Source organism: Scomber scombrus, chromosome 15, assembly GCF_963691925.1.
Source record: "Scomber scombrus chromosome 15, fScoSco1.1, whole genome shotgun sequence".
Taxonomy (NCBI): domain Eukaryota; kingdom Metazoa; phylum Chordata; class Actinopteri; order Scombriformes; family Scombridae; genus Scomber; species Scomber scombrus.
The window spans coordinates 7,267,710-7,292,691 of NC_084984.1; the positions used below are offsets into that span (position 1 = coordinate 7,267,710).

Below are 24,982 nucleotides of genomic sequence, written 5' to 3' on the forward strand. Positions count from 1 at the left end.
AAAATATTCCATTTCACGGATACAATTTGATTCGCAAATGTGATCAATCTTATGATATCACAGCTAAGATGAGCAACCAACGACAGCATGTGGCTTTACACAGTACATAAATTGAAAAATACAGTCACCAATAAGCAGTAAAGCCCGAGAAGGCATTTCATCTTGATCCAAATGGGAGAACAAACCGACCTGCCGAAGGTGGCTGGTAAGAACTCCAGGAAGGCATCATTCAGGTAGAGCTGCGTCAGACTCAGAAGCTGGGTGAAGCCTTCTGGGAGCCTGAGAACAAGAATCACATCACAGAGCTCACTCACACAAAAAGCGGGGGGAAAGTTGCTGCAATGCAACAATACTTGAAACTAAAAGGATTACACTGCAATTCAGTTAATTAGAGCTGAATGTGTGCTGTACTCACTTAGATATGGGATTCACGCTGGCTTCTACAACAGCTAGGACTTTGCAATTCTTGATGTTTTCTGGAAACTCTTGGATACCTAGAAACACCCCAAAAAACAAACATTACCGTGACTGTGACTAAAATATAACTACCACACACCACTGATCCAACATCTGCAATGCTGTATCTCGACCGTTTTATTACCGCCGACACAAAATAAATGACTCCTGTCAAAAGCAAAACGATGAGGGATAATGAAAGCCATCTTGCTTGTGTGTGAATGTTAAACACAGGTGGACTGCGAGTACTCCGGCGAACCAGAGACTGAGTTGAATAGGAAGGCTCTATCTGAACTGCGTGCGCTCAAAGTACATTAACAGCGGCTCTGCACCTTTCCTCTCTAAACAACCACAGAGACGAGCGCTGAAAGGTGACATAATAATTGAGCAGGAGAGGAAGAAGACGAAGAAGAAAAAGAAAGAGAAAAAAAACCCACTCTACGACAGTCTGCGAGTTCTCACTAAACATCCGCAATGTGAGAACTGTAATGACGGAGGGGACGTGACAAAGTCTGAGGTTTTATTTCCACACACTTTGTCTTGTGTCCACAACACTTTAAAGGACAGAGTGTTTTATGAAGAAGGATAAGCTGCTTTTAATGTCACCGTGACACATGCACCTCTGGTTCATGAAAACGCCACCACATCCTTCAACGTTTGTTTAATTTAGAGCAGTCTCTGCACTCATGAATTTATATTAGAACTACCTTTTTAACCTTTCTATCCCCATGAAAGGGTTTTGCTGAGCGTGCACATGCACACTCCTTTTCTGCTCTGCTTAAAGCTTCGAGGCTTCACAGTGACGATCAGCCATTTTCTGCAGTAATCTGCAGTGTTACCACATTTCTCGGAGCTTTCTTAACATTCATCTGTGATGCGTAAAGATAATCTCATAGATAATGTTGACGTCAAAGTACTGACAGCTTTTTAGAAAAGTTAACAAACCTTCGCAGAAATGTGCAACAGGATGTTATGAAAACACTTAAATTTCAAAATAACACAGTCACCTGATAGATTCTGTGTGTGGCTGCTCATTAGCCCTCAAGCCACTTTAGTCTGCAGCTGTTTCCTGTTTGAAATGTCAGGTTAGGACGACACTGACAGTGGAAAGTTTTCACCAAACAGGCAAAATTTAAAAGGACTTTTAGGACAAATCATCATATTTAACAGTGCAGATGTTTATCGTTATTTCATCAAAGAGTCAAATGTCACACTTCAGTAAACGTTATCACATCCCACTCTATGAAACTGCTACTGCTGATGAGGCTCTTTTTTGAGTTTAGCACCTTGTACACATTTCCCACAATTTGTGTGAGTGGCGGCTCGAGCTTCAGCTAGTTGACTCTGTTCTGTCCTCGCTGCTGTGCCGTGTAATGAACATAATATCTGGTGTACTGCAGGTACAGACTCGTCCACTTCTTTTATCAAATCGCATCAAGTCATGCGGTCCTGTGACATCACATGTGGGAAATGAAACACGGTGTGGCATTTTACCTCAGAATATCTTTTGTAGCAATCTAGACATGCTACCATTTAGCCAACTTCTTTCTTGGCAATGTCATTTTAAAAAACAACAACAAAAAAACAACAGAAATCTTTCACCATTTGAGGTCAGTAGCCGTTGTGACGACACAAGGACAACTGAGACAGTCACACACTTGAACTTCACAGGTCACTGCACCTGTGGTCAGTTTTCAGGTTTCAGCAACGTGATCTGACGCCGCAGTTTTACATGACTCATTTAACCTGTCGGCAGTCAAAACACGCCTGACCCCAGTGACATTTCTGAGGGAAAAAAACATGAAGACATACAGTAAAAACAAGATGTTTTGCTTACTGTTTTTGCTGACATCAAGCTCCCTGAGATTGATGAGGTTTGAGATTGCTGCTGGCAACACTGTCAAGTCATTATCGGGCATGCTCAGCCGATAGAGTAACTGGCAGTTAAACAGTTGCTGGTGGAGATGGAGAGAAGAGATAATACAGAACATCAATTAACAGTCGTGACCTGGATTTTTCATCAAACAATGTATGGTGGACTATATACAGTGGCATATACAGTGTAATATTAGATGCTTAAATGTTTTCATTGCCTTAAAAAGTTCAACTACATCATTCAAGCAATTCTTTTAAAATTAAGTGTTGACAATGTCATTTACTGGCCTATACGTGGTTAAAGAGTTTTTAAATGTGTAGATGTAGTTTAACAGCATGTATACATCGCTGTGTGGGTCTTACTTTAGGCAGCTCCTCGATCTGGTTGGCATCGAGGTAGAGTTCCTGCAGGGTCTTCTCAAAGCTAAAGATCTCCTTAGGAACAGTCTCCAGGCTGCAGTGGGAGTAGTCCAGCGATGTTACCGTCTCCTCCTCACCCCGCAAGCAGCGGCATGGCACCAGACGAACAAACAAGCTCCGCTTGGACATCCTCAGGCACTAGAAAGAGAAAACGGAGAAGAGTATGAGGAGGAGTTGAAGGGGAAGGCATACGTCTAGTGCAACTTTTACACTTCAGCTCTGACCGTCCTGATTCAGAGTTTTTTTTATCCCTCCTAACTAATGTTTTTAGTGTAGTGTAAATATGAACTCATTTACACAAACACAGATTCATATCACATCTGCACATCTGATTAATGGTCATGTGACTGCAGTCTTCATTGACACTTTGGCAGAGGTGTGAAAAATCACACAGAAAACAGTTTCTCAAAGCACTGTTCAATGAAAAATACACAGGATGTATTTTTCTACTGATGACAATGGACGTGGTCATACGACATACTTTCATTAATGTATTATTTGATTTATATATATATATATATATATATCAGACAGAAAGGATTTAGGACAGAGTCATAATGATACAGGATGTCCATCACCTTACACTAAAAAAGAGGATCTAGTAACAAACAGTAATGACCAGTGTTTGGTGTGAATGCACAGCCAAAAAGCTCAGTTTCTCCTTTCAGTATGTGTCAACTTGGAGCCTATTCACATGTTTTTGTCATGAGGACGCTTGAAATATTATTTTACAGATCGGTGAAATACAGACTCTGACATGCTCGAGAAACAGTAGGAGGAGTGCCGGCTAAGCGTTCTGCAACAGAGCTGCACTTTGTCTCAACAGCTACAGCGATTTCCAAGGAACTAGTCTGTGTTTATTTTCAGGTGAAGATGAAATGTTTCCTGAGAAACTGTAGGAGGCTTGCACTTCTCATCCTGATCGACACTGTTCTTGCCTTCGTTCGTGTTTCCCGAATATATACAGTGGTGGTGTTGGTGAGAAATATATAACAATGACCAAATCAACCTTCTGTTACTGTTCAAATAAAAAAGGCTTTTCTGTGAAATGTACTAAAAAATTAAATTGAATCTCCAATTCTGAATCTCGTCTGCTTTCCAACAGTATTACTGAACTGAAACAGTGGATTTATTGCAGCTCTTCAACTCAGAAGCACTTCTGTTAGAGGAGCCTTTCAAATACAGCCACAGGTTTCATCAGGCACACTCAATCCTATTATTTCAGTATTGCGCTGCCAGTGTGTCCTCAAATTTGCATATATATTACAGCTGATCACTGACAATGAGTCCCAATTTGATCAAAGAGAGCGAGAAACAACTAATTGGAAAATAAAGGTAGAAATGTGTATTGTGCTACTTTATCAGGTTTCAGGGAAAAAAATAAAAAAGCCCCAGTGAAGCCTGATATGAAATTTCCATAGGTGGGCAAAAAAAGGGCATCTTTGCAATATCATGTGTATGCTTGCAGCCTTATTGGTTTGAAGCTGAGGATAAACAAGAAGTAGGCCATGAAGCAGGCATCATTTTGGGAATCCTTATCCTTTAACGAAAAACTCCCCACTGCAAAAATAAAGAGATGTAATAGCCAGAAAATCTTTTCAGCTTTCAATCTGGTGGCGAAGAGCTTAAGAAGGAGAGAAGTTGTTAACCCGTTCTTTAATTTGCTGCAGGGATGGATGTATATATATGTTTTTTATAGCATGAGTCTTGAGTTAAAACTCAAGGAGGGGAGGTTTTTTAAATTTGTATCTAAGTACAGTACAGTAATGGTATGCACTCTGGTGAATAGCAGCTTTGTTCTTTGGAGCATGTAGAGAATGTGACTTTTCCTTCCTCCCCCTCCTCTTTATAATCTGTATGCTGCCACAGCCCATAATCTCTGAGACCTTCACTCACTGCGTATCCCAACTGTCTTAGTGGGCTGAGGAATTGTGATAGCCTTGACCTATGCTGTCAGCAGAGATGGTGTGTGTGTGTGTGTGTGTGTGTGTGTGTGTGTGTGTGTGTGTGTGTGTGTGTGTGTGTGTGTGTGTGTGTGTGTGTGTGTGTGTGTATGTGGGTGGGTGGGGGTGTGTGTGTGTGTGTGTGTGTGTGTGTGTGTGTGTGTGTGTGGGTGGGAATGACCACATGTTTGTGTTAAGACGTTGCTAAAAAAGAAGGATGCCAGTCATTCTTTTTTTCCTGTGTAATGGTCATCTGGTCAGTCTGCAACCTACGCTCTTTGTTAAAAATATAAAAAATAGTTTCACATGTGGAACAGGGATCAGGGATCTTTTTTTCTCTCTCTCTCTCTGGAAAGTATAAAACTAGGTCTAACTATTTTCGGAGCTGCTAAAAAAATATGACCTAATAGCCTACCAAGGTATGAGTCATGAGTTACAAACACACACATAAAAAATCTTACTAAGCTAAAAAGAGATACAGTACACACTCACTCCTTTTCAATTTTCATAATGAAAAAAGCTGTTTTGAGGAACTCTGATGACTAGTTTCACATTCTTAATATAGGTTATCAGTCTATTTTTAATCAGCTGGTGTTTCTAACTAGCTGCTCTTTCTGTGGTTTATTCCACTTTTCCTCCTATTAAATGTTTCTAGAGGAGTTTTCCTTATTTGAATTATAATAATACAGGATAGTGAGTGTTGCATAGTTTGTAAAGTCTCCTCAGGCCGATTTATTATTTGTGTTATTGAGCAATACGAATAAAATCGACTTGACTAACTTCCAAAGTTGACTCAAAGAGGGACCCATCAGTTACCCCTTTATCTCCAACTCATTAAAAATGGGTGCCTGCATGCAACGCCCCCACACTCTCGTGAGGTATGCGGGACCGAGCCGGCTGTCAGCCTCCCACACACACATGCACACACACACACACACTCCTCGCTATAGCAGCAGGCTGCTCATGTAAGAAAAACTCTGAGTAATCTGGTCTATCACCAGAGGGGATGACATAGGGCTTGGCTCCTTTCACCCCGAGTAACAAGTGCCGAGCGTATGGATGACGCATTGCTATGCAGGGTGGGAGGAGAGGGAGGACTGGAAGGAGAGAAGAGGGGTGTGTGTGTGAATGTGTTAACAGAAAGAAAGGAAAGGGGTAGTTGCGGGTTGTGGTGAGGTATGCAAGACAAAAAGAATTATGTAGTAAGAACAGATAGCGGTCATGGAGGAAAGTAGTGAGGGGGATATGTTTATATTGTGTGAAACACTTGGGAGGCATGAGGAAATCAAAAAGATGTGGTGACGGGTGTTAAAGCTGGTGAAATAACTATCACCTCCACCTTAAAAAATGGGCTCTTCTGAATTGAAAATTTAAATATTACTAAAAAATAGATGAGAAATGACACTCTACATTCATACAGACAGCTTTCAAAACCTATCATCATACATCCCATCATGCTTACCTTCTCTCTGGGAGCCTGATTAAACGACAGGTCTCGTGATCCTACTGTCAACAAATCCCATGAAAATACCACAACTGTGACTTAATCCTATAAACAGCGATTTCCTGTGTAACTAAAGCCTGATATCGTTTATTCCTCTTGTGCCATAGTCCTTCATTGCTGCATACTTGCTCTGGATTGACATGCACTTATATTTCAAAGAATACGGGCATCGTTGGTTTATTTTGAGTCCAGCCTACATAGACCATCCGGCTGCCATAAATACTTACTAGAGCAAATAGTCCCCAAAGAGAGCACTATATATTCCTGCAGTGGCCAGTTTTAGTCAATTATTTAACCTTTAAAAAAAAAGAAGAAAAAAAAGCATACGTTTGTAGGTTTTAAAGATTTACATCTTTAGATGGAGCAGATGGGTTTCATGGTTGAAAGCCACGGACAGGATGGTAAACGACAGACTGATACTCTGTTGTTTTTGCTCTTTTTATGACAAAACATTGAAAAAAAAACAAGACTATGTTGCATGTGCTTGTAATATACCAATAAGAGAACTGGTGGTGAGTTACAGAGGGAACCTGAGTGTTAACCTTATCCGAGTCTGTGACCAAATGTCTTTTCTAATAAACAAAGAGGAAGTTCAAGTTGCTCTCATAGGTCGGATGTTTGTGAAACTTACAGGATCAATAGATGCTTAAAACATATTTTCTAAACCAGTGGGTGTCAAACTCATTTTTGTCCAAGGGCAACATACAGCCCAGTTCGCTGTCAGGTGGGCCGGACCAGTAAAACCTAGGGAACGACCCATATTGGATTTTAGGGGCTGATGGCGATACAGATATGTACAGAATATATACATAAACAAATACATTTTTAAGCAATGATCCCTCAAATGTGGTGATCAAACACAAAGTAATAGAGGCCGTGATATTTTACAGTTTAAGAATAATATGTATTCATTGCTCTTCCAGAGCGTTGTATTCTGGTCAGGGTGGAAAAAAGTGTTCATACTTTGCAAAGTTATCCAGTGGGCCGGATTGGACCCTTTGGCGGGCCGGATCTATCCCACAAGCCATATGTTTGACACCCCTGTTCCACACCACGCGCAGTCTTATTTATTTGCATTAAACACTGTTGCTGTGTAAGAGTTTATCCACTTCCACACAACTCAAGTGGTCTTCAGAGGGAGCCAGTAGAGTGAAGCGCTGCAAACACTAATATTTATCCCTTCACATTTATCTTCTTTATGACAGTCCTGGTCATTGTTTATGTACCTCCAATTTCTCTTGGCCTCCTATAAAAAAATTTAAAAAAAGATTTCCCCTTAACGATGAACATTAGAGAGAAAGGAAAGTGAAATGGGCTGAATAAGGAGTGGGAGTGCTGGGCTGCCCTGTCTCTCTCTGACTGAAGCTCCTCTGTAATCTGGAAGGCACCACTGCACTAATGAGAACCGCACTGCCTACAACATAGATAGGCTTATCCACTCACTGACCTACATGTCGCTGGAATGATGACCACACTCACCAAGCTTTAGCCCATCAAGAGCTGTTGACTTTTGGGAAGAAAAAAAAAAAGACTAAGTTCAAGACATGCAACAGACTTTTCCAGACATGTTAAGCTCTTGGCTGCAGTTTTTTTCTTTTTTTCTTAGCCGACTTATTTAAAGCAGCACATTTACTTTAAAAATCAGCGCTAGGAAGAGCTTGGCCTGAAAGCAGTGAAGTTGTTAAAAAGTCTAAAAAACACTGGCTGTGTTTGTTCAGAAATTTCAAAATGTGTGGGCATGTGTGAATGGCGGACATGTGACTCTGCAGCCTGGCAATGATCCTTGTGGCTTCCTCTGTGCAGCAGTGAATGAAATAGTCCAGAGGGCAGACCGGGCACAGATTCCCCCACTTTTTATTCTCCCAGTCAGAGCCAGGAAACCACTTCCCTGTCACAACCCCTCTCTCTCTCTCTCTCTCTCTCTCTCTCTCTGTCTCTCTTTCCCTGTAACTCGAGTGCCTCCTGGGTCAGTGCCGTTGCTATAGTGACCACGGTCAAGGGGTACAAATCCCGAGCGTCAACCCCGCGGTCGTACACAAAAACACACAAACACACACACACACACACACACACAGCTGCGCTTTGCTTGACTGCTTATGAAAAGGTATCAACTGATTAAAAAAAAAAAAAGCAGCACAGACAGATCTACAAAAAGCTCAAAATGTGAGAAATGTTAAAGATTTCTAGTTATTTATTCAAATGTTTTTTAATTGTCTCATCAATTTTATTAATCTCTGCTCCTTTTGTTTTTTAATCTCTTTTTTTTAACCTAGCTTTTATTAAATTATATCTTATTTCATCGGACTTTTGTTGTGTCTTTAATCTATTTTAACCTAGTTTAGTAACTTTGAATAAACTTTTCCTTTTCTCTCTCATTTGTTAAATTTTCTCTTATCTTATTTTATATGAGATAACTTTTGTTTACAGTTTTATCTTTCTTGTTTTATCTCATGTGACTGGTCTCAAAATTTTGTTTGTTTTTGCATTTTTATTGCTTTTCTTTATGTGGTCCTTGGTCTACACTTGTTCTGTCTTATTATCAGCTTGTCAATCAACTGTGAAGCACTTTAAACAACATTAACCTGTCTAGAAAGCTGCTATATAAATAAAGTTTGATTGATTGAAAAACTAAACTAATAAAAAAAAAAGGACAAACAGATCATTACACTACAATCAATTTCATGCTTTAGACTTAGACTTTAGTGTGTGTGTTCCCAAAAAGGTCACAGAGTCACTCCTCTATAGCCAACAAGGACTTATCAGTGTTTTGAAAGCAAGACACATTTTGTTCCCAAAACACTCAAACTAGATAAACTAGAACGAATCATTTCATGTCTTATCTACTTCACTGGACTATTTAACACCCTTCCAAACATTAGTGGAGCTTTGTAAAAGACTCAAGGAATAATAGGGGGAAAAAGTGCCAAAAGATGCTTAAAAAAAAGGAGCCAATTTAATGTTAGCGTGAGCATAGCAGCACTCTCAAAGTAGGTCTGGTGTTGAAAGTCTCTGTGTGCGCATGTGTGATCGTGTGTGTGTGTGTAATGAGTAAAAACGGAAATGCAAGTGAAGCATCTGACGGTAGCAAGCAGACCCAGTTATTTATAGCAAATAGTACTTGTCTGGTTGATATGGCTGAATGTGATTAGTACGGGCGAGCTCGCGCCTTATGAAAGGAGCTTTTTGATCCAGATTGCAGCAGTCGACTGTTACAGGATTGTCGGGGGCTGCCGTCTGAAATTTTATATTAGGAGATTACTGCAAGGAAAAACAATGCAGGACAGAAAAAAACAAAACAAAGAAAAAGCATGCGTACCAGCTTGCAGAGAGCCTGTGGGATAAACTCACTGTCTGTGAAAAAGGAAGAGGAAAGAAAAAGTCACTTCCTCAATGCGGGGCGGAGTGATGGTTTGCCCTCACCGCTCTGCTCCTCCACTGTTATAACACAGCTGTAACTCTTTTTTTCAAATGGGATCATGCACTTAACAATGAAAGAGAGAGAGAGAGAGAGAGATCCCCTTTATATCAGTGCAAAGAGAAAGAGAGAGAGAGGAGCGTTTTCAATCACTCTGTGCATCCGAGCAGGATTAACAAAATGATAATCTCGTTCGATACGTGAGGTGTCAAATGTCAAGTTACACAATGTTTAAGTGGCTGACACCAGAATGAGACACTACGCTGCTGTTAAATGTTAATCTTTGACTGCTCTGATTTGTTAAAAGTCTTCAAAGTACACTCTGCGCTTGCTAACACGTAACAGTGCATTATGAATGGACGCATGGGTGATTTTACACAAGAGATGCTGACTAAGATTTACAGCCCTGCATCCATTTAGGAAGTGAAAGTTATGTAACAAAAAGCAGGAAAATATTACAACTTTTACTACCTTTAAAAAAACGCACCACACAATTCATATCATCCCTTGACTCTCTGTTAGTGCTGCAGTCATTTTTACGCACAATGATGGTATATTTTATCACCTATTTTAAACTACAGGTGACAAATGCTATATCTGTGCGGCCAAATGGAAAGAGTTGGAACATCTCTATACCAACCAGCAGTGTAAAGACATCACCCCTCAGGGATGTTTTTCCTCCAGGTGCCTCATTAACAACATCAACAGGAGAACTGTTGCTTCTCAATAATGCAGTGGGATATTGAGTTAAAGAGGACAGAGCGGTGTCCTCCATGCTGCTGCTGCTATTCTCAAACCGGAGCAGTTTCAGGCACACATCCACGCTTTCTTTGTTATTTCACCACTGCTGGCAGTCAGCGAGCTCCCTACAGTGAGGCTTAAACATCTAAACATAGGAAGCAATCCGTGAAAACAAATGACTGATCAACAGGAAATGAAGGCTGGAATAATTACAGCTGAAAAAAAGGGTAGAGGGACAACTGTGCTGTCAGTATCTGTAGTGAGGGAGGAGGGGGTGGAGGGATGGAGGGGTGGAGGGGAGGGTATGTATGCAGCTGAAGTGGAACCTGAAGTTCCAGTTTCGCTCTCTCTGGTTTTGGTTCTCACCAGCGCTTTTAGGTCTCAGTGGTCTTGCGTGACTCCAGAAAACAAAACCATGATTGTTTTCTTTGAATTTGTGGTGAAATGAGGGCAAGTAATCCGAGCTGTGACAAAGACAAAGTGGCTTTTTACAGCTTCTTCCCCAAACTTCCAACTCTTGGGCAGACTGGGCTGTTACAAAAAAAAGAAAAAAAAAGCCTCAACAATGAGACTTGCATCTGTTTGCAAGATTTACAAGTAACCTACACACATTCTTCTATATCAGAAGATGTTTATGTAAGGCTTTGCTATTCATTCATTCATTCATTATGAAGGTCAAAACTGTCCATTACTGTTGCAGCACAGCGCCTCATATATCAACGTACAAGTACTGGACACATTAAACCTCTAGAAAGCTCTCTACCTTTAGAGATCATAGAAATTAAAAGGTAGAATAAACTTGCATCCTACAGACATGATGAATAGCTGAGTAGTCTGTCATAAATATATGAGTCCATGTTTTTTTTGTGTCCATGTGGTTTAGTCAAATATAAAAAGGGGTGAAAATGTAAAAATAAACATGTGAATAACTTTCACACACTTTTTTTGTGGACTCAGCATAACATTTCTTCTTTTAATCCATTTTGAGAGAATAAATTACACCATTAGACAGGAACCAACAAAAATACAAAATGTACATTTGAACAAACCTGATGCTGCTTTTAAAACTATTTTTAAAGATATTTTTCAATTGCTCATCTTGCCAACCCTTATTTGTCACTGACCCATTAACTCCTCCCTTGGTGTATTCTGTATTTCATATTACATTGTTATTGTTATATGGACTCCATGTGGAGCATTATAAACTAAACTAGAATATAAATGTAATATGCATATCAGCTTTTATTTGTGTAACAATCTTAAAAAGTAATTAAAACAGCAGGCAGACCATTAAGTACTGAACATTGTTAAACTGAAAAAAAAACGCTTAAAAAGAAAATCAAAAGAATTCAAATAACTCCCACTACTCACATAGCGAAATTAAAACCTATTCACAGTCAAGCCACTATCTCCAGCTATCCCTGCACATAAACCAACGTTGTAGTCCTCCCACACACACACACACACACACACACACACACACAGCATGACGCACAGCTACACGCCCCCGCCCCGTTTAATAGGCTCGCAGTTTAAATCGCTAATGTAACACAATAAATCAGAGCAAATGTGGCTTTGTGCTGATGTCACGAATGTACAAATAATACTGCACTTTAATAATTTAAATCCAAGTGTTGTCATGGGTGAAAAAACTCTAACTAGATTTATTAGTATGTGCTCATTCATTGCAGTGACTGATAAACTTATATTAGAGAAACGTTTGAAAGTAAAGTGTAGAAATATAATGTGCTTCGATGTTGCTGAATGGTGTGTAAAAGCCTGCTGGTGTTTTATGAAAACAGACAGCTATGCAACTTTTTGACTCATACTGTGCTTATCGAGTGAAATGAAGCTTGGGCATATTATAAAATAACTTGTATTTAGCCATCACGCCTAATTGAAACCAACTTAGGCTGTAATGAGCGACATTTAATTCCTGTCTTTTTTGCTCTCGGTGCGCTCGGCTTTGCCCCTGACAGTGCAAATTCGAAGGATTTCAGATATATTCCAGCATCCGAGAGCGCCTTCATTTCAATTCCCTTTGAGATGGCGATCGTAATTACTCTAATGAATAATTCCCACGTTAGTTCTTTTAGACACGGATGGGGCCCTGAGGCAAATGTGCACAGTCTTATTTTCGCTGCATTTGTTCAGGGGGCTTCTCTATAACTGTGAGGTTATAGAGATGTCATGGATCCTCCGGAGAACGAGGAAGGCTAAGAATAACGATGTCCTAAAAGGTTGTGTCCTCTCTACGGTGCATCAAGGTGACTGATAAGCATGTTTATCTCCTGATCTTTAATTGGAACCAGTAATACAATTCGCGCTGTGTTGAAATGTCAATATGCAGAAAATATTCAACGCAAACGTGGCATTTTCCACAAAGTCACATTACATAACCAAGATAATGTTAGCACAGTTACTAGACTAATACATGTGGCATTAACCAAAAAGAATGACACGTATGGAAATCATTTAAGAACACTGTGGTTCAGCTTAATTTGCTCTAGGTTAAAAGAAAAGTCTCTGCAATTGGTGACAGCTACAGAATACGATTGATAGATCGATCTGTCGTGAAAACAAGTTTAGTTAAAGCCTCAAAATAACGCCTGAAATTAAAAATAATATAATTACACTCAAAATCAAATGTAATGCTTTAACTCCTACAATTCCAGACTTTTTAAAAAGGCATTTTAAGACTTTTTAAGGACCATGAAAACATCACAACACAGTTACCACCAACTTGAATACAGATTTTTACTTTTGTTCCCTTACCAGACAGAATAATAAACATTATTACAGATCCAACAGGTTCTCTGCTCTTTGATTTTAACATGACCAACAGAGGGGAAAAACCCAAAATGTTGTCATGCAGTTTATTAGGCTATGGCTTAACTATGCTTAATGTACTTTGAGAGCAATAAAGATTTGCTTAGTTATAAATAAAAGATGATTTTATAAAAGATAAATCGAGACTAAACTCCCTGTTTTCCCCAGAGGAGTTTGAGAATGTAATTTAAAACGCCTGTTTAAATTTACTCCATCTGATTTCTTCATCCAATAATATCTGTGTTCATCCACTGGTGCGCATCAGAAACAGGTGTATCAGATTACAGATGATAATAATAGACACGTGAAATACTAAACTGAAACAACACTGCAAGATCTATCCAATCAGTGTTTCCTCTGCTCCGTCTCTTATCGCGTTATCAAGTAAATATTTGTAGTTCGTACATTTATGAGTGTGTGTGCTTTTGTGTCAACAACCACAGATATGTTGTGTGTGATCCGCCTAATTATACCAACGTGATACATTGCCAACAATAACACATATACATTATAATAAAAGTTAATGCAATTTACTGTAAAACAATAAATCACATAAATATGTTGGGGAGATGAGAACATAAGTCTGAAAAATAGATCTTACTTAGTGTTCTCACTGTATTTATTCAATGCTTTCAAATATTTCACTGCTCTAGATGTCAGGAGTTATTGAACTATATATATATATACACATACACACACACACACACATATATATCACCCTCTTGGTTTTAGAGAACCAATGTAAGTAAAGTAAGTACGTTAAGCTTATTTATGTAGCACCTTTCACAGACAATAGTCACAAAGTGCGTCAAATTCAAAATAAGTCCAATCAACTCCAAATATATCAAAATCAGATGGGTTTTTTGGTCCACAGTATCCAAGGACCTCAAGTTTATTAGGAGAATATTTCTTAAAATGTTCTCAGAGGTCCACTTAGAAACCCCCGAGTAGAGGACCTAAGGGCTCAGCTTGTGGTGTTGGGGTGCAAAAGGGAGTTTTTCCCATGCCACTGTCGCCAAGTGCGTGCTCATGTGGGAATGTTGGGTCTATTTAAATTAAATTAAATTAAATTTAGTAGAGTATGGTCTAGATGTAAAGTGACTTGAGATGACTTTTGTTGTGATTTGGCGCTATATAAATAAAGATTGATTGATTGAAAAGGTTTGCGATACACTTTGGAGCTTGGCCATGTAAGACCATATGAAGTGAAATGGATTCTAAAATTAACAGGAGGCCAGTGCCAGTGAGGATAAAATGGGTGTGATGTATAACCATCTGTTGGATTGAGATAAGAGCCTAGCAGCAGCATTTTGGATAGTTAGTAAGTGGTGTAAAAGAAGATTTGTTCAGGTAAGTAAAAGCAGAAAACTATAATAGTCCAAATGTGATGAGACACAGGTGTGAATTAACATATTCATTCCATTTCTAGATACACCTGTCTTAAATTTGGCTGTGTTTCTTAAATGAGATCAACCCAATCGAGCTACATTTACAGGTCGACTACTTTATATATACTAAGCTTCATAATCAAACACACAACCACAAACTTTGTCTATAATGAACTACGTTGTTTTGTCTCTAAAAAGCCACTTCCTGTCTGCAAGAAGACTGTCGACAGCTCTGCTGAGGTCTGCAACAATAGGGTATCCTGTGAGAAGAGTTCGCCACAGCCCGTAAATTGACGTCAAGTCTTAATTTTTAACTGTCATTGCGAAGAAAACCTGGTATTCTCAGACAAGGGTTTCTTGCAAATGTCTGGGCTTCTACAAGTAGGCCAGTCTAATGAAATAAAACTATTCAAGCAGAGACTCTTTTTTAAAAACTATGGTCATAAAGAGGAAAGTTGGTTCCTGGACCACAAGTTTCTGAGAAGCTGGACAAAAGAATAGCTTGGTAAAAATGTGTGGAAACCAGGAAAGCACTTTTAGTCAGAACAGCCTTGTTTACTGACAAGGGGAAGCAAATATTAGACTTCAGTGTAGAGTGCAAGAGCAGCCTGTTCAAATGAACTGGCTGTTTTATCAACTGTGAGCTGACCGTCTTATACGGCGAAGCACTCTGCTCATTATTTTTGCCTGATCCCAAGGTGAAGATAACCAAAGAGCTGCAAACAAGATGAGCAGGTTTACCGCTGACCTGCTACAATGGTTTGCATAACTGTTTGCATGAATGTTGCGTCATCTAAAACCGGCCAACTTTCATTTTACATCATTTGGCTGACGATTCCTGAGCTTTCCACTTTTTCCATCCCCTTAGAAAATTAACTAGCAAAATCTAGCAAGGAACATCTTTTAATGATATTATAATACATATTTTTTTGTCCCCACTATATCAGAGGATGTGAAATATGACATGGAAATACAAGTCTGGATTTTAGGAGAGCAGTTTCCTCCTCATTAAGACCTAACCAGGGCAGGAGGAAAGAGCCCTGCTGGTTATAAATAGTACGGTGCTCAAAAATCCCTTCTGCCAGTAAGTTCTTAATTAAATATAAGATCTAGTTAAATATGAGCCCCAGGATTCATTTCTGCTGAGAGGAGAACCGAACAATGACATTATCCCTTATTAACGACGTTGCAATAACTATAGAGGTTATAGAGGTAGAGTGTATTTCACAGTCTTCAGGTTCTTTATAATAATAAAAAAAGATAGATTTGTAGAGTAAGCTTCAACGGTTGATGGCTTAATGTGACATGAACATGGCTTTCTTACAGTGTACATAGTTATTTTGGATATTTTTAAATCAATCATCAAGCAGTACAGTAATATTTATAGATGAAACTGATCCAAGTTTATAGAGCTCTAAGCAAATCCAACAAAAACCATGCAGGGAAAGCCCAGCACTAACTATAACCGCCTGCACTGAGGATACGGCAGCTGCCAATAACGCCTCCTTACAACCTGTAAAAACAATGGAATGTCTTCCTAATGCATTGTAGTACAACCAAGTAAACTGCGATGTGTAAACAACAGCCAGATGTTTTAATTCAATATCCACAATGACGGCGAGAGAAAAACACTTTGTCTCCCATTTAGGTGATACTTTGCACGTCTACCTTTGAAATATTTGTGTTTGTTTGACGCCTGCATTCAAATGTCTGTATTTGGGTTGTTTTGTGGGAGGATGGGAAAGGCCCTTGAACATCCTGCTATACTATACAAAAAAACGTCAGGGCTGCAACTAAAGATCATTTTCATTATCGATTAATCTATCTATCTATCGTCAACCTCATAGAACCTGTTTAAACCTGACAAACGTGTGTCTCGGGTGATCCGATCACAAGTGGGCGGGGCTATATACAAATATAAATGACCACCGAGACGCATTGTGATCTCAAACCACCTGCCGATGTGGTCTGGGACGCATTTCACCATGTATCTTTTGTAGTGTAAACTCTAATGTGTCAATGGCATGTGTTAATGTGTCTCGGCAAGACGAACGTCGGGTGTAACCAGGGTCTTAGTTTTTGTATTTAGATTAGTAAGACTAGTAAGTCTACCTATCTAATTACTTACCTATCTATCTATCTATCTATCTATCTATCTATCTATCTATCTATCTATCTATCTATCTATCTATCTATCTATCTATCTATCTATCTCTCTCGTTTTCTCATTTAATCAATTAGTTCTTTTAATTGTCACAATATGGGGAAAAATGTCAATCATTGTTTTCTAAAAGCCCAAGGTGTCTTTGTACAGACCGACAGTCCACAAGCCAAAGATATCTAATTTAGCATTGTAAAAGTCTTTTAGAAGCTGGAATTAGAAATTTGGACATTGTCCCTAAAATAAATGACACAAAACGATTAATCGATTATAAAATTAGTTTGCGATTACGTTTCAGTTGATTGACTAATCATTGTAGCGCTACAAAACCTTACAGGGAGCCATTCATTCTACACTTACAGGCAAGCTATATTTCCTTACCGCACTAGTGTTCAGATTTGAATCTTTTTGATAATGTCTTGACTTGGTATTTGCTTCAAATACCATTTTGCTGTGGCTCTGCATGTGACAACCACAAAAATAGCAGTACACATCAGATGTTCAGGGTCTGTTTTGCCTGGTATTTCACGCCGAGTCGAGAACCTCATCCATCCTCCCCCGAGATCACCGCCACATGCACTTCCAACATACACAGTTACCTTATTCACTGTAACAGTTTATTTTGAACCGTGAAGTATGAGAAAAGCGGACCATTGGTGTTTACGGTGAGCCAAGTATGCTGATATAGGAGCGTATACAGTGAGATTCAAGTGACACAGACTAATGCTGCGTGTCTTGTTTTCAACTCACAAGGCTCTAGAAGACCTGGAGGGCTTATTTGCTCATGATCTAGGCTACTCACACAGATGGCCAAGAATGGGAAAAGGCAGGAGAATAGATAGTATATTACTAAGCCTGAGCAAATTCAGTAACATGAAATCGACACAGCACACAATGAAAGGAAACATCTTGTATTTGCATGATAATGAATTAGCTGAAGAAGTAATCTCAAATGTGTTAACTTGAATAATAAATGGACACTGTCTTCAACACTAAAACGGAGATATCCATGTTTGAAAGATGAAACTTCTCCAATAGAGATATATACAAAATAAGATATCAAATACAGTCAAGCGTCTGTCTGTGTGTTTGTCCATGTGAGCAGGAAAAACAGAGGGAGCAAAATACGGTTTGCCAAGTTTCAATAACCAGGTCAGACACATTCAGGTCAGAGCTTCGCATCCATGCAGACAAATGCAGCATTTCTTTGTTTGCCAACTGAAAGCATGGAAATGGATAACATGCTCTCTGTGCATCGTTAAAGTCATAAAGTCTGCTCATCAAATGCTGTTTTAAAAATGGCATTAAACATGGAAAGATGGGTCCAAAATATAGTTTTTCCCTTTATCTCAAGCATCGTATTAGATCATAAATTGGCATTTTAAGGTTAATGTCAGTGCATTAGTAAATAAGACATTTTGAATGATGAAGTTGTGTTCTTGATTATCCAGAAAAATGTGAGGGTCTACTAATGGTAAAAGTTCCCCAAGAGCCAAAAGCACAGCTGAAACTGCATGCATGGAATAAGAAGTTAAATGTTCTTCTAAGATATTAGATAACGCGAATTAGGATGGTTAATTGAATCCGTAGATACGGTTTATCGTATTATTTCTCGTTAAGAGGTATAACTCAGTATAAGTAGCCCACATGTGAAAAATCTGGCTCTAACATACATGCTGGAAAGTGTGAGGTGAGGTTCACACGCAACAACAAAAAACTCCCTGGAAACTGAAGATATCATGATGAAATTTAAAACGCGGACCAGCAATACTCCAGCCAAGTTGTGTTTAATGTCACTTCAGACACAAGGTGGGAAATGCCCAAAATTTCTGGCATATTTCAAATAAAATTCTTTCAGTAAGTTAAAATGATATATAATGTCAAGGAAGGAGCTTGATTTTTAATGTTTTATGAAACTGAGTGTGGAAGAAAAGATTTAAAGCGATTAAAGAGATGTACTGTACGCCTCTTGTCTGTAAACTGCGGTCATTCATACTGGAAGAAATTAAAGATGTGTCCCTGCTGCTCAGTTGTTTAAAAGCTGCAAATAAGCCACAGCTAATGTGTTAATGATAGATGTGGTCTGTATAAGCTCTTAGATTGACAGTCATGTAGACATCATAGTGCTGAATGTGTGTTTACATACTGTAGCCCCATAATCATCATGTAGCAGTGGAGCAGTGGTTTGCTGCTGTGTGTAATTTGGTGTTGATTTATGAAAAAGGGAAAAGAGAAAAAAATACATAAATCTCTATTGTGGACAAAATGACAGTGAAAGCTACAGACAAGCATGTAGCCCTGGATTTAGATCCGGGTATCAAATATAGATCGATGCAAAGCCTGCAGCTGTATAAAGCTATGCAAATAGAGTGGCTTTGAGTTGGAGCAAAAGCGAAGTAGTCAAACGAGTAAATGTGGAAATGTGGCACTTCAGACAAAGCTAAAAAGTCCTTCAGCTTCAAGAGGCAAACCTGTTTTTGTCAGCAAAGCCAAAAAAACAAAGCAGCCTCGAGTAGGAGGGGCAGGGCCTGTCATTCAGTCTTGTTTGTGTCACAAGACACATGTGCACCCACAGTATCCTGAGGACAAACTGACTATGGTTTACAGGGATCGTCTAGACATCCAGAAATGAGTTATCTAGAGTCCCTGATTTGAAAACATGGGCCGAATTGTTAAATTGAATAATCCAGTTATCCAAACACAATGAAATATAGTGTCAATACAGGCAACACTGACTGTGAAAGTAACCACAAAAAGTAAAACCCTTCACTAGGTGGATCATATTCAATATAAAACTAAATTCCTAAGTATCATATTCAAAGATAAGCAGGAGTTTTCTATTTGATCAAAAATGAACTAAGATTTGTTTCTGTTCTTTCCCCTCAGTTGTTGGAGAGAACATGACAGAAATATTAACAGCCTGAAGGGACTTTTTGGCAAATGTGTCCTTTTCATCCAAAATGCAGGCCTTCAGGCAGCTTATGACCGAGCATGTTTCCATGCACCTATTTGTCTAAGCAAATGCACGACATGATCACAATCAACAAGCTCTCCGTCAGTTCCTGACTGTCTGTCACTTTCTCGTCTCGTGGTTAACGGTCACAGTGCTAATTCCCTTTGAACTGTGAAGCCACTGCAGGAAGTGCTTTGCAGGGACCATTTGTACCCATACAAAGTAGAATATTAACACTTCAAAGTAAAAAAATGTCTTAATTGACAGACGGCCAAATTAATATGACTAGTGCAGTAACCGTTTAAAATGGGCCTATTCTGAATGGGCTTTTCCTCTGGCTGCTACTTAAATGCATCAGTACACAGTTGTTGTAAGATGTGAATCAGTTTATACACCAACAACATGAAAGGGATTTACTTTATATTGTACACATGATATAAACAATAGGCCAAGTACTTCTATACTTAATACACGTCGTTATTTTTCAAATTGGTTTTCAGCTGCCTGTTGGAAGTGTTTCCTTCGTTTTACATGTGTAACTACAATCATTGTAAATTGGGGTCTGATTGCCTCCAAAATGTGGGTGATCTATGCTCAAACATGCACTTGAACACCTCCTGTGTAGTCCCTAAACGTGACGCTAATGCTACGCTTTGTCTTGATGCGAGGTCAGAGCAGCTGTTCTCGATTAGAAGCTTTGTTTTCTCTTCTATTTTTCTCTCTTTAGGGGATTTTTTTTACTTTTTTCTGACTTGTGTCAAGCCTCGTCTCGTCATCTCTTGATATGTATTAATACTAAAGTGTTGTGTGTCCAAACTGCACCAAATACGACATGATATTACACAGATAATAGCTACATATGATATGTTAATCTTCACTGCTTCAAATACTATGGCTGTCATATTAAATAATCATCACAAATGTAGGAAGAGCACATCCTCCTCTGAATTGTGTAATGGTCAGACAATATTTGTTAAGTAGGCCGAACAACATCTAGTGGATGGCCATTTTCTGACTTTTTAAAAAAGGTGAAATAGGATGCTGACTGCACACACAGAGCTAGTTTGGCAGGTGTATCATGTCTCACAGCCTCCAGGAGAACAGGGTGGGGCACTCCTGTTGTTTCTTGTCAGTGTTGGACTAATGTTTGAGAAGAAACTTCCGTGAGAGCGAAGCTGTTCATATGCACACGAATGCTTCGAGAGACAGATATAAGATCTAAATCCCAAAAACAAACCTCACAGTAGATTCAACCTATAGCTGATCGCTGATGTATTTGATGTACAATCCGGCTCCTGAATACAAGCCATTTCATTTCACAACATAACACCACAAAGCCAAGTCTGCATGACCTGCAGGGCAGATTTACTGGAGGTAATAAAAGAAAGAACTAAATTCTAGTAATAAGACGTTAAAAGAAATGAAGGGGCTGCCTCACATACCTTGTCATTTAGGACTCAAGCGCCTGGATCCCAGTGGATGGCAGGTGATAGATCCAACAGCAACAATCTAATGCTTATCTAATGAAAAACAGAGACAAAAAAAGACAACACACTGTAAGCACACACACACACACACACACACAGGCATAAAGCAAACAGCAACAAATACCAAACGTTGGCTTCGGGCCTCACAGTTTGAAAAGTAGAAATTCCTTATGCACCGTGACTGTGGGATGATCTTGTAATAACTTATTAAAGCTAATAACCAAAGAATTTGAAAGCTGACGACTTGCGTTATCTTTACAATCCATTTGCAGTGGTGTTAGCGCATCGCTCGTGGTAATGACATCAAAGTATGTTGCAACCGTTATCATAATATCTGCAACTAAATAGGAAGAAAGTCCTCAATTTTTCTACAAAACTGATGATCAAACTAACTCGCTAACTGCATTATGAGTCACATTTCTTTCCCCTGATGACAAAGATTTGACATAAATGTAATTTTTTATATTACTGAAATGTAAAAGAGCTATAAAGTGGCAGAAGAATGAAGAGAGAATGTGATGTTAGTGGCTGTGTAATAAAGGATGTACTGCAATATACCGTCGCCTTAATCATTGATCTAATCCCCTGAGAGAGGTGACGGAAAAACGGTTCAAATCCAAACTGAATAAAGGGATTAGATTAAGATTGTGTAAAAGTACACGCTCCCATCATCCATGTTCATTAGTCCTCAAATTTAGGTCAGAGGGACCTCTTTCTTTCCCTCTCTCTCTCTCTTTCTCTCTCTCATCACGTTAAGTTATGCTTGTCAGCGAATATTTCAGTTAACTACATAAAGAGGTTGAAAGGATGTTGGAAATTAATAAGTTTAAGGATGTACTAAAATAGCAGCTCCGTGCCAAGTTGGTCCTGCCTGAGGACACCGCAGTGAGTGCGGATAGCGATACATTATCCACTCATTTTCACCCCAAGAAATTCATTTTTATACGGGGGCTTTATGCCTTCAACGTCTTTGCGCTTTATTGTAGTAAATTAACAATTTGACAAGATTGTGCGAGATTGAAAACGGAGCAAATTGTTAATGTTACCTGAAACTGTAGCCACTAAAGTAAAGCAAGGAGTGCAACATACATTTTAATATAAAGAGAAAATGTTTTTAGAATGTGAAATACCAGCTTCTCTAAAAAACAACAACAACCTGACGAGAGACTGGGCCTTGAAATGCGACATAATCTCGGTGCTCAGGTCAGAGCACAGCACACAGCGGTATTGTCTGTGCATGTCTGGAAAAGCATTAGCCCTGCCAGCTGATCTGAGATGAACTGAGCCAGCTAAAAAAGATAGGATCATCCCTCTCTCTCCGCTATACCCGTTGAGCACAATAGCGCATTATAGTGCAGGGAAAGTAGAAGAGGGGAGGGAGGGAAGAGAAAAGAAGCCAAGACAAGAGAGGAGGAGGAGGAGAAAGACAAGGGGGGAGAGAGACATTTTTTGACTTGATTCACAGGGTCTCCCAATCAGCTGCGAACACATTGGACTGTACTGACACTCATTAGTTTCTGCTCCACTTCCTCCTGGGTGCCTTTATCCCCCCCCCCCCCAACCTCCCTCCTCCCGTCTCATCTATTTGGGATACTGAATCTTGCCAAACAAAAAGTTCCCTCTGTCACACACTGGAAGCAAAAGAAAGGAGAAAGCATTGATTTTCAAATTGGGGAGAGAGAGTGAGAGAGAGCAAGAGAGAGAGGGGGGGGGGGGGGGGGGGGGGGGGGGGGGGGGGGTGTTGGCTTTGGCTTATGGGGGAGGGAACTGCATCTAGATCATCACGCAGCCACTTACTTTTCATTTTAGACGGCCCCGTCGACACTACTGTTAATGTATGAAACCAAAAGTGGCTATGTGGCGGAAGTCATCTTTGTTTACACTAGCTCAATCAACCAGGAAGTTGCAGCACAACAAAGATTTATGAGCTTCTGCATGCAAGAGCTGCGTGCTTAAAATATACCATTTCATCTTTAAAAACACTGTAATCTGATAATGCATCCGGCAATCCTGGGGTGGGGTGGGGGGGGGGGGGGGGGGGTGTGTGTGTGTGTGAACATTTCCAAAAAGAAGGGTTAGACACATCTTTTAATTTAAGAGCTACACGTAATAATCAGCATGCTTGTGACCGGTAGCTACAGTGTTTATTGTAAACAGATGTCTTCTTAGTCTACTTTAAACATGCAAATTTCAATCAAACCTCATATTCTGAATAATAAGGAGTCTCTACACCAATTCAAATTCATAAATTCTCTGTTGTTGAGTAATGTTATGGGAAAAAAGACATTTACAATCACTATTTTATTCATTTACATAATTTGCATTTATAAAAATGTGTATCACTGCGGGTCACATTAGGAAAAGCACCTAGAAGAAATGTGCATAAGGTGTTTCTACAGCTTTCAAATGTAAAAATGGGTCAAAGCTGGTGTTCCTTCATGATCAAAAAGGCTATAAAGACATCCTCTGGAAACTCATAACACATATTCTACAGAGCCTTATGTGGACATTACACATTCAGTCACTTAATAAGTATAATAATAAAATTCTATTGAATCAAACTTCCTCAAACTCAGGAAGTCCGATCACACAGATGGAGCAAACTAAGAGAGATACTGCGTGTTTGTTTTGTTTGCTATGGTAATAATGTCATTATTTTTGATTACTGGGCTAATTGAGTATTAGCAATACCAGTTCCTCTGTTCCTTGTCCTGTCCTTGTCTGTTCTTTTGCTCTGCTTAACAGACTCGGCAGAGCGCTGTAAACTAAAATCAAATTTGGCTCGTTTTCAGGCCGGTGTCAAACACGGAACTGTGAGCAAACACAAAGACGAGTCTCCTCGCCGCGGTTTGAAGGTGTGTTTATTTAATGACGTTGGCGCTCGCGAGTCGAGGTGGGAACGCATACACAGCTTTTTGTAGACTCTTTAAGATGACTGGTAAACAGACGTAAACACGGAGCTGCTATTAAAAAAAAACAGCGAGTGGTCACGTGACATCACAGGCGGGCAATGGTGTATTAGGGTCAATCAAGGCGCTGACCGGCCTGTGCAGCCTGTTTTAAAAATTGCATCACACTACAAGCGATTGAAAGCCGAAACATGGAGCTTCTTTATATGCCCAAACCTGTCCTTTTACCTGTGCACACAAAGCAGATTTGAATATGAACTATACTCCCAGTCTAAGTTGAAGGGGAGCTGTTTAAACTTTGCACTGTTATGCAGGTGGTGAATGTTTTCCCTACTTATTCTTCACTCAGACTCAGTTTTAAACTTGTGCCAGTGTAATCATTGTGTGTTGTGACTATTTTCATCCTCCGTTAATTTACACCATTTCTTTGAGGTCACGATGATATCTTCACTTTGCTTGTTTTGTCTCATTATCCATTTTTTTCATTATCCTCAAAATTGTTGGCTATTAATTTTCTGTCAATCAATAACTCTAAATGTATGAAACAATTGGCAGCAACATCAACAATAATAATAATAATATGATCCCTGTGCATGAAGCATAACATGACAGTTTTTTGTCATTTTTGGATCAGTTTAATTGTTTAGTGTATAAAATGCCAAAAAACTTAAAAATGTCCACCCCACTTTTCCAGATTACACTGTGATGTCTTTAAATGTCTCATTTCGTCTGAAAAACAGCCCAACACCCAAAAATATTTAATTTATCATCATAGAAGACAAAAACACAAATTACTTACACATTTGAGGAGCTTGAACAAGAGAATTTAGGTCATGCCAATCATGCAGATTTGTCTATAAGCCAAGAATGGAGAGAGACAGTCCGAATTGAGCTACAGCCA

The 24,982-nt window shown here is 39.3% G+C and overlaps 1 protein-coding gene across 2 annotated transcripts in view; it reads right to left on the minus strand.

Annotated features, from left to right (window-relative positions):
- Positions 1-21,171, minus strand: part of erbin (erbb2 interacting protein) — a 46,351-nt gene extending 25,180 nt beyond the window's left edge. For both annotated transcript variants that reach the window (XM_062434679.1, XM_062434680.1), the window contains exons 1-5: positions 21,128-21,171; positions 2,695-2,889; positions 2,294-2,411; positions 416-494; positions 190-279 (exon numbers count right to left, since the gene is read on the minus strand). In XM_062434679.1, coding sequence (XP_062290663.1) covers positions 190-279; positions 416-494; positions 2,294-2,411; positions 2,695-2,880 — 473 coding nt within the window. In that variant the 5' untranslated portion in view covers positions 2,881-2,889; positions 21,128-21,171. The remainder of the gene's footprint in view (positions 1-189; positions 280-415; positions 495-2,293; positions 2,412-2,694; positions 2,890-21,127) is intronic.
- Between the last annotated feature and the right edge of the window lie 3,811 nt (positions 21,172-24,982).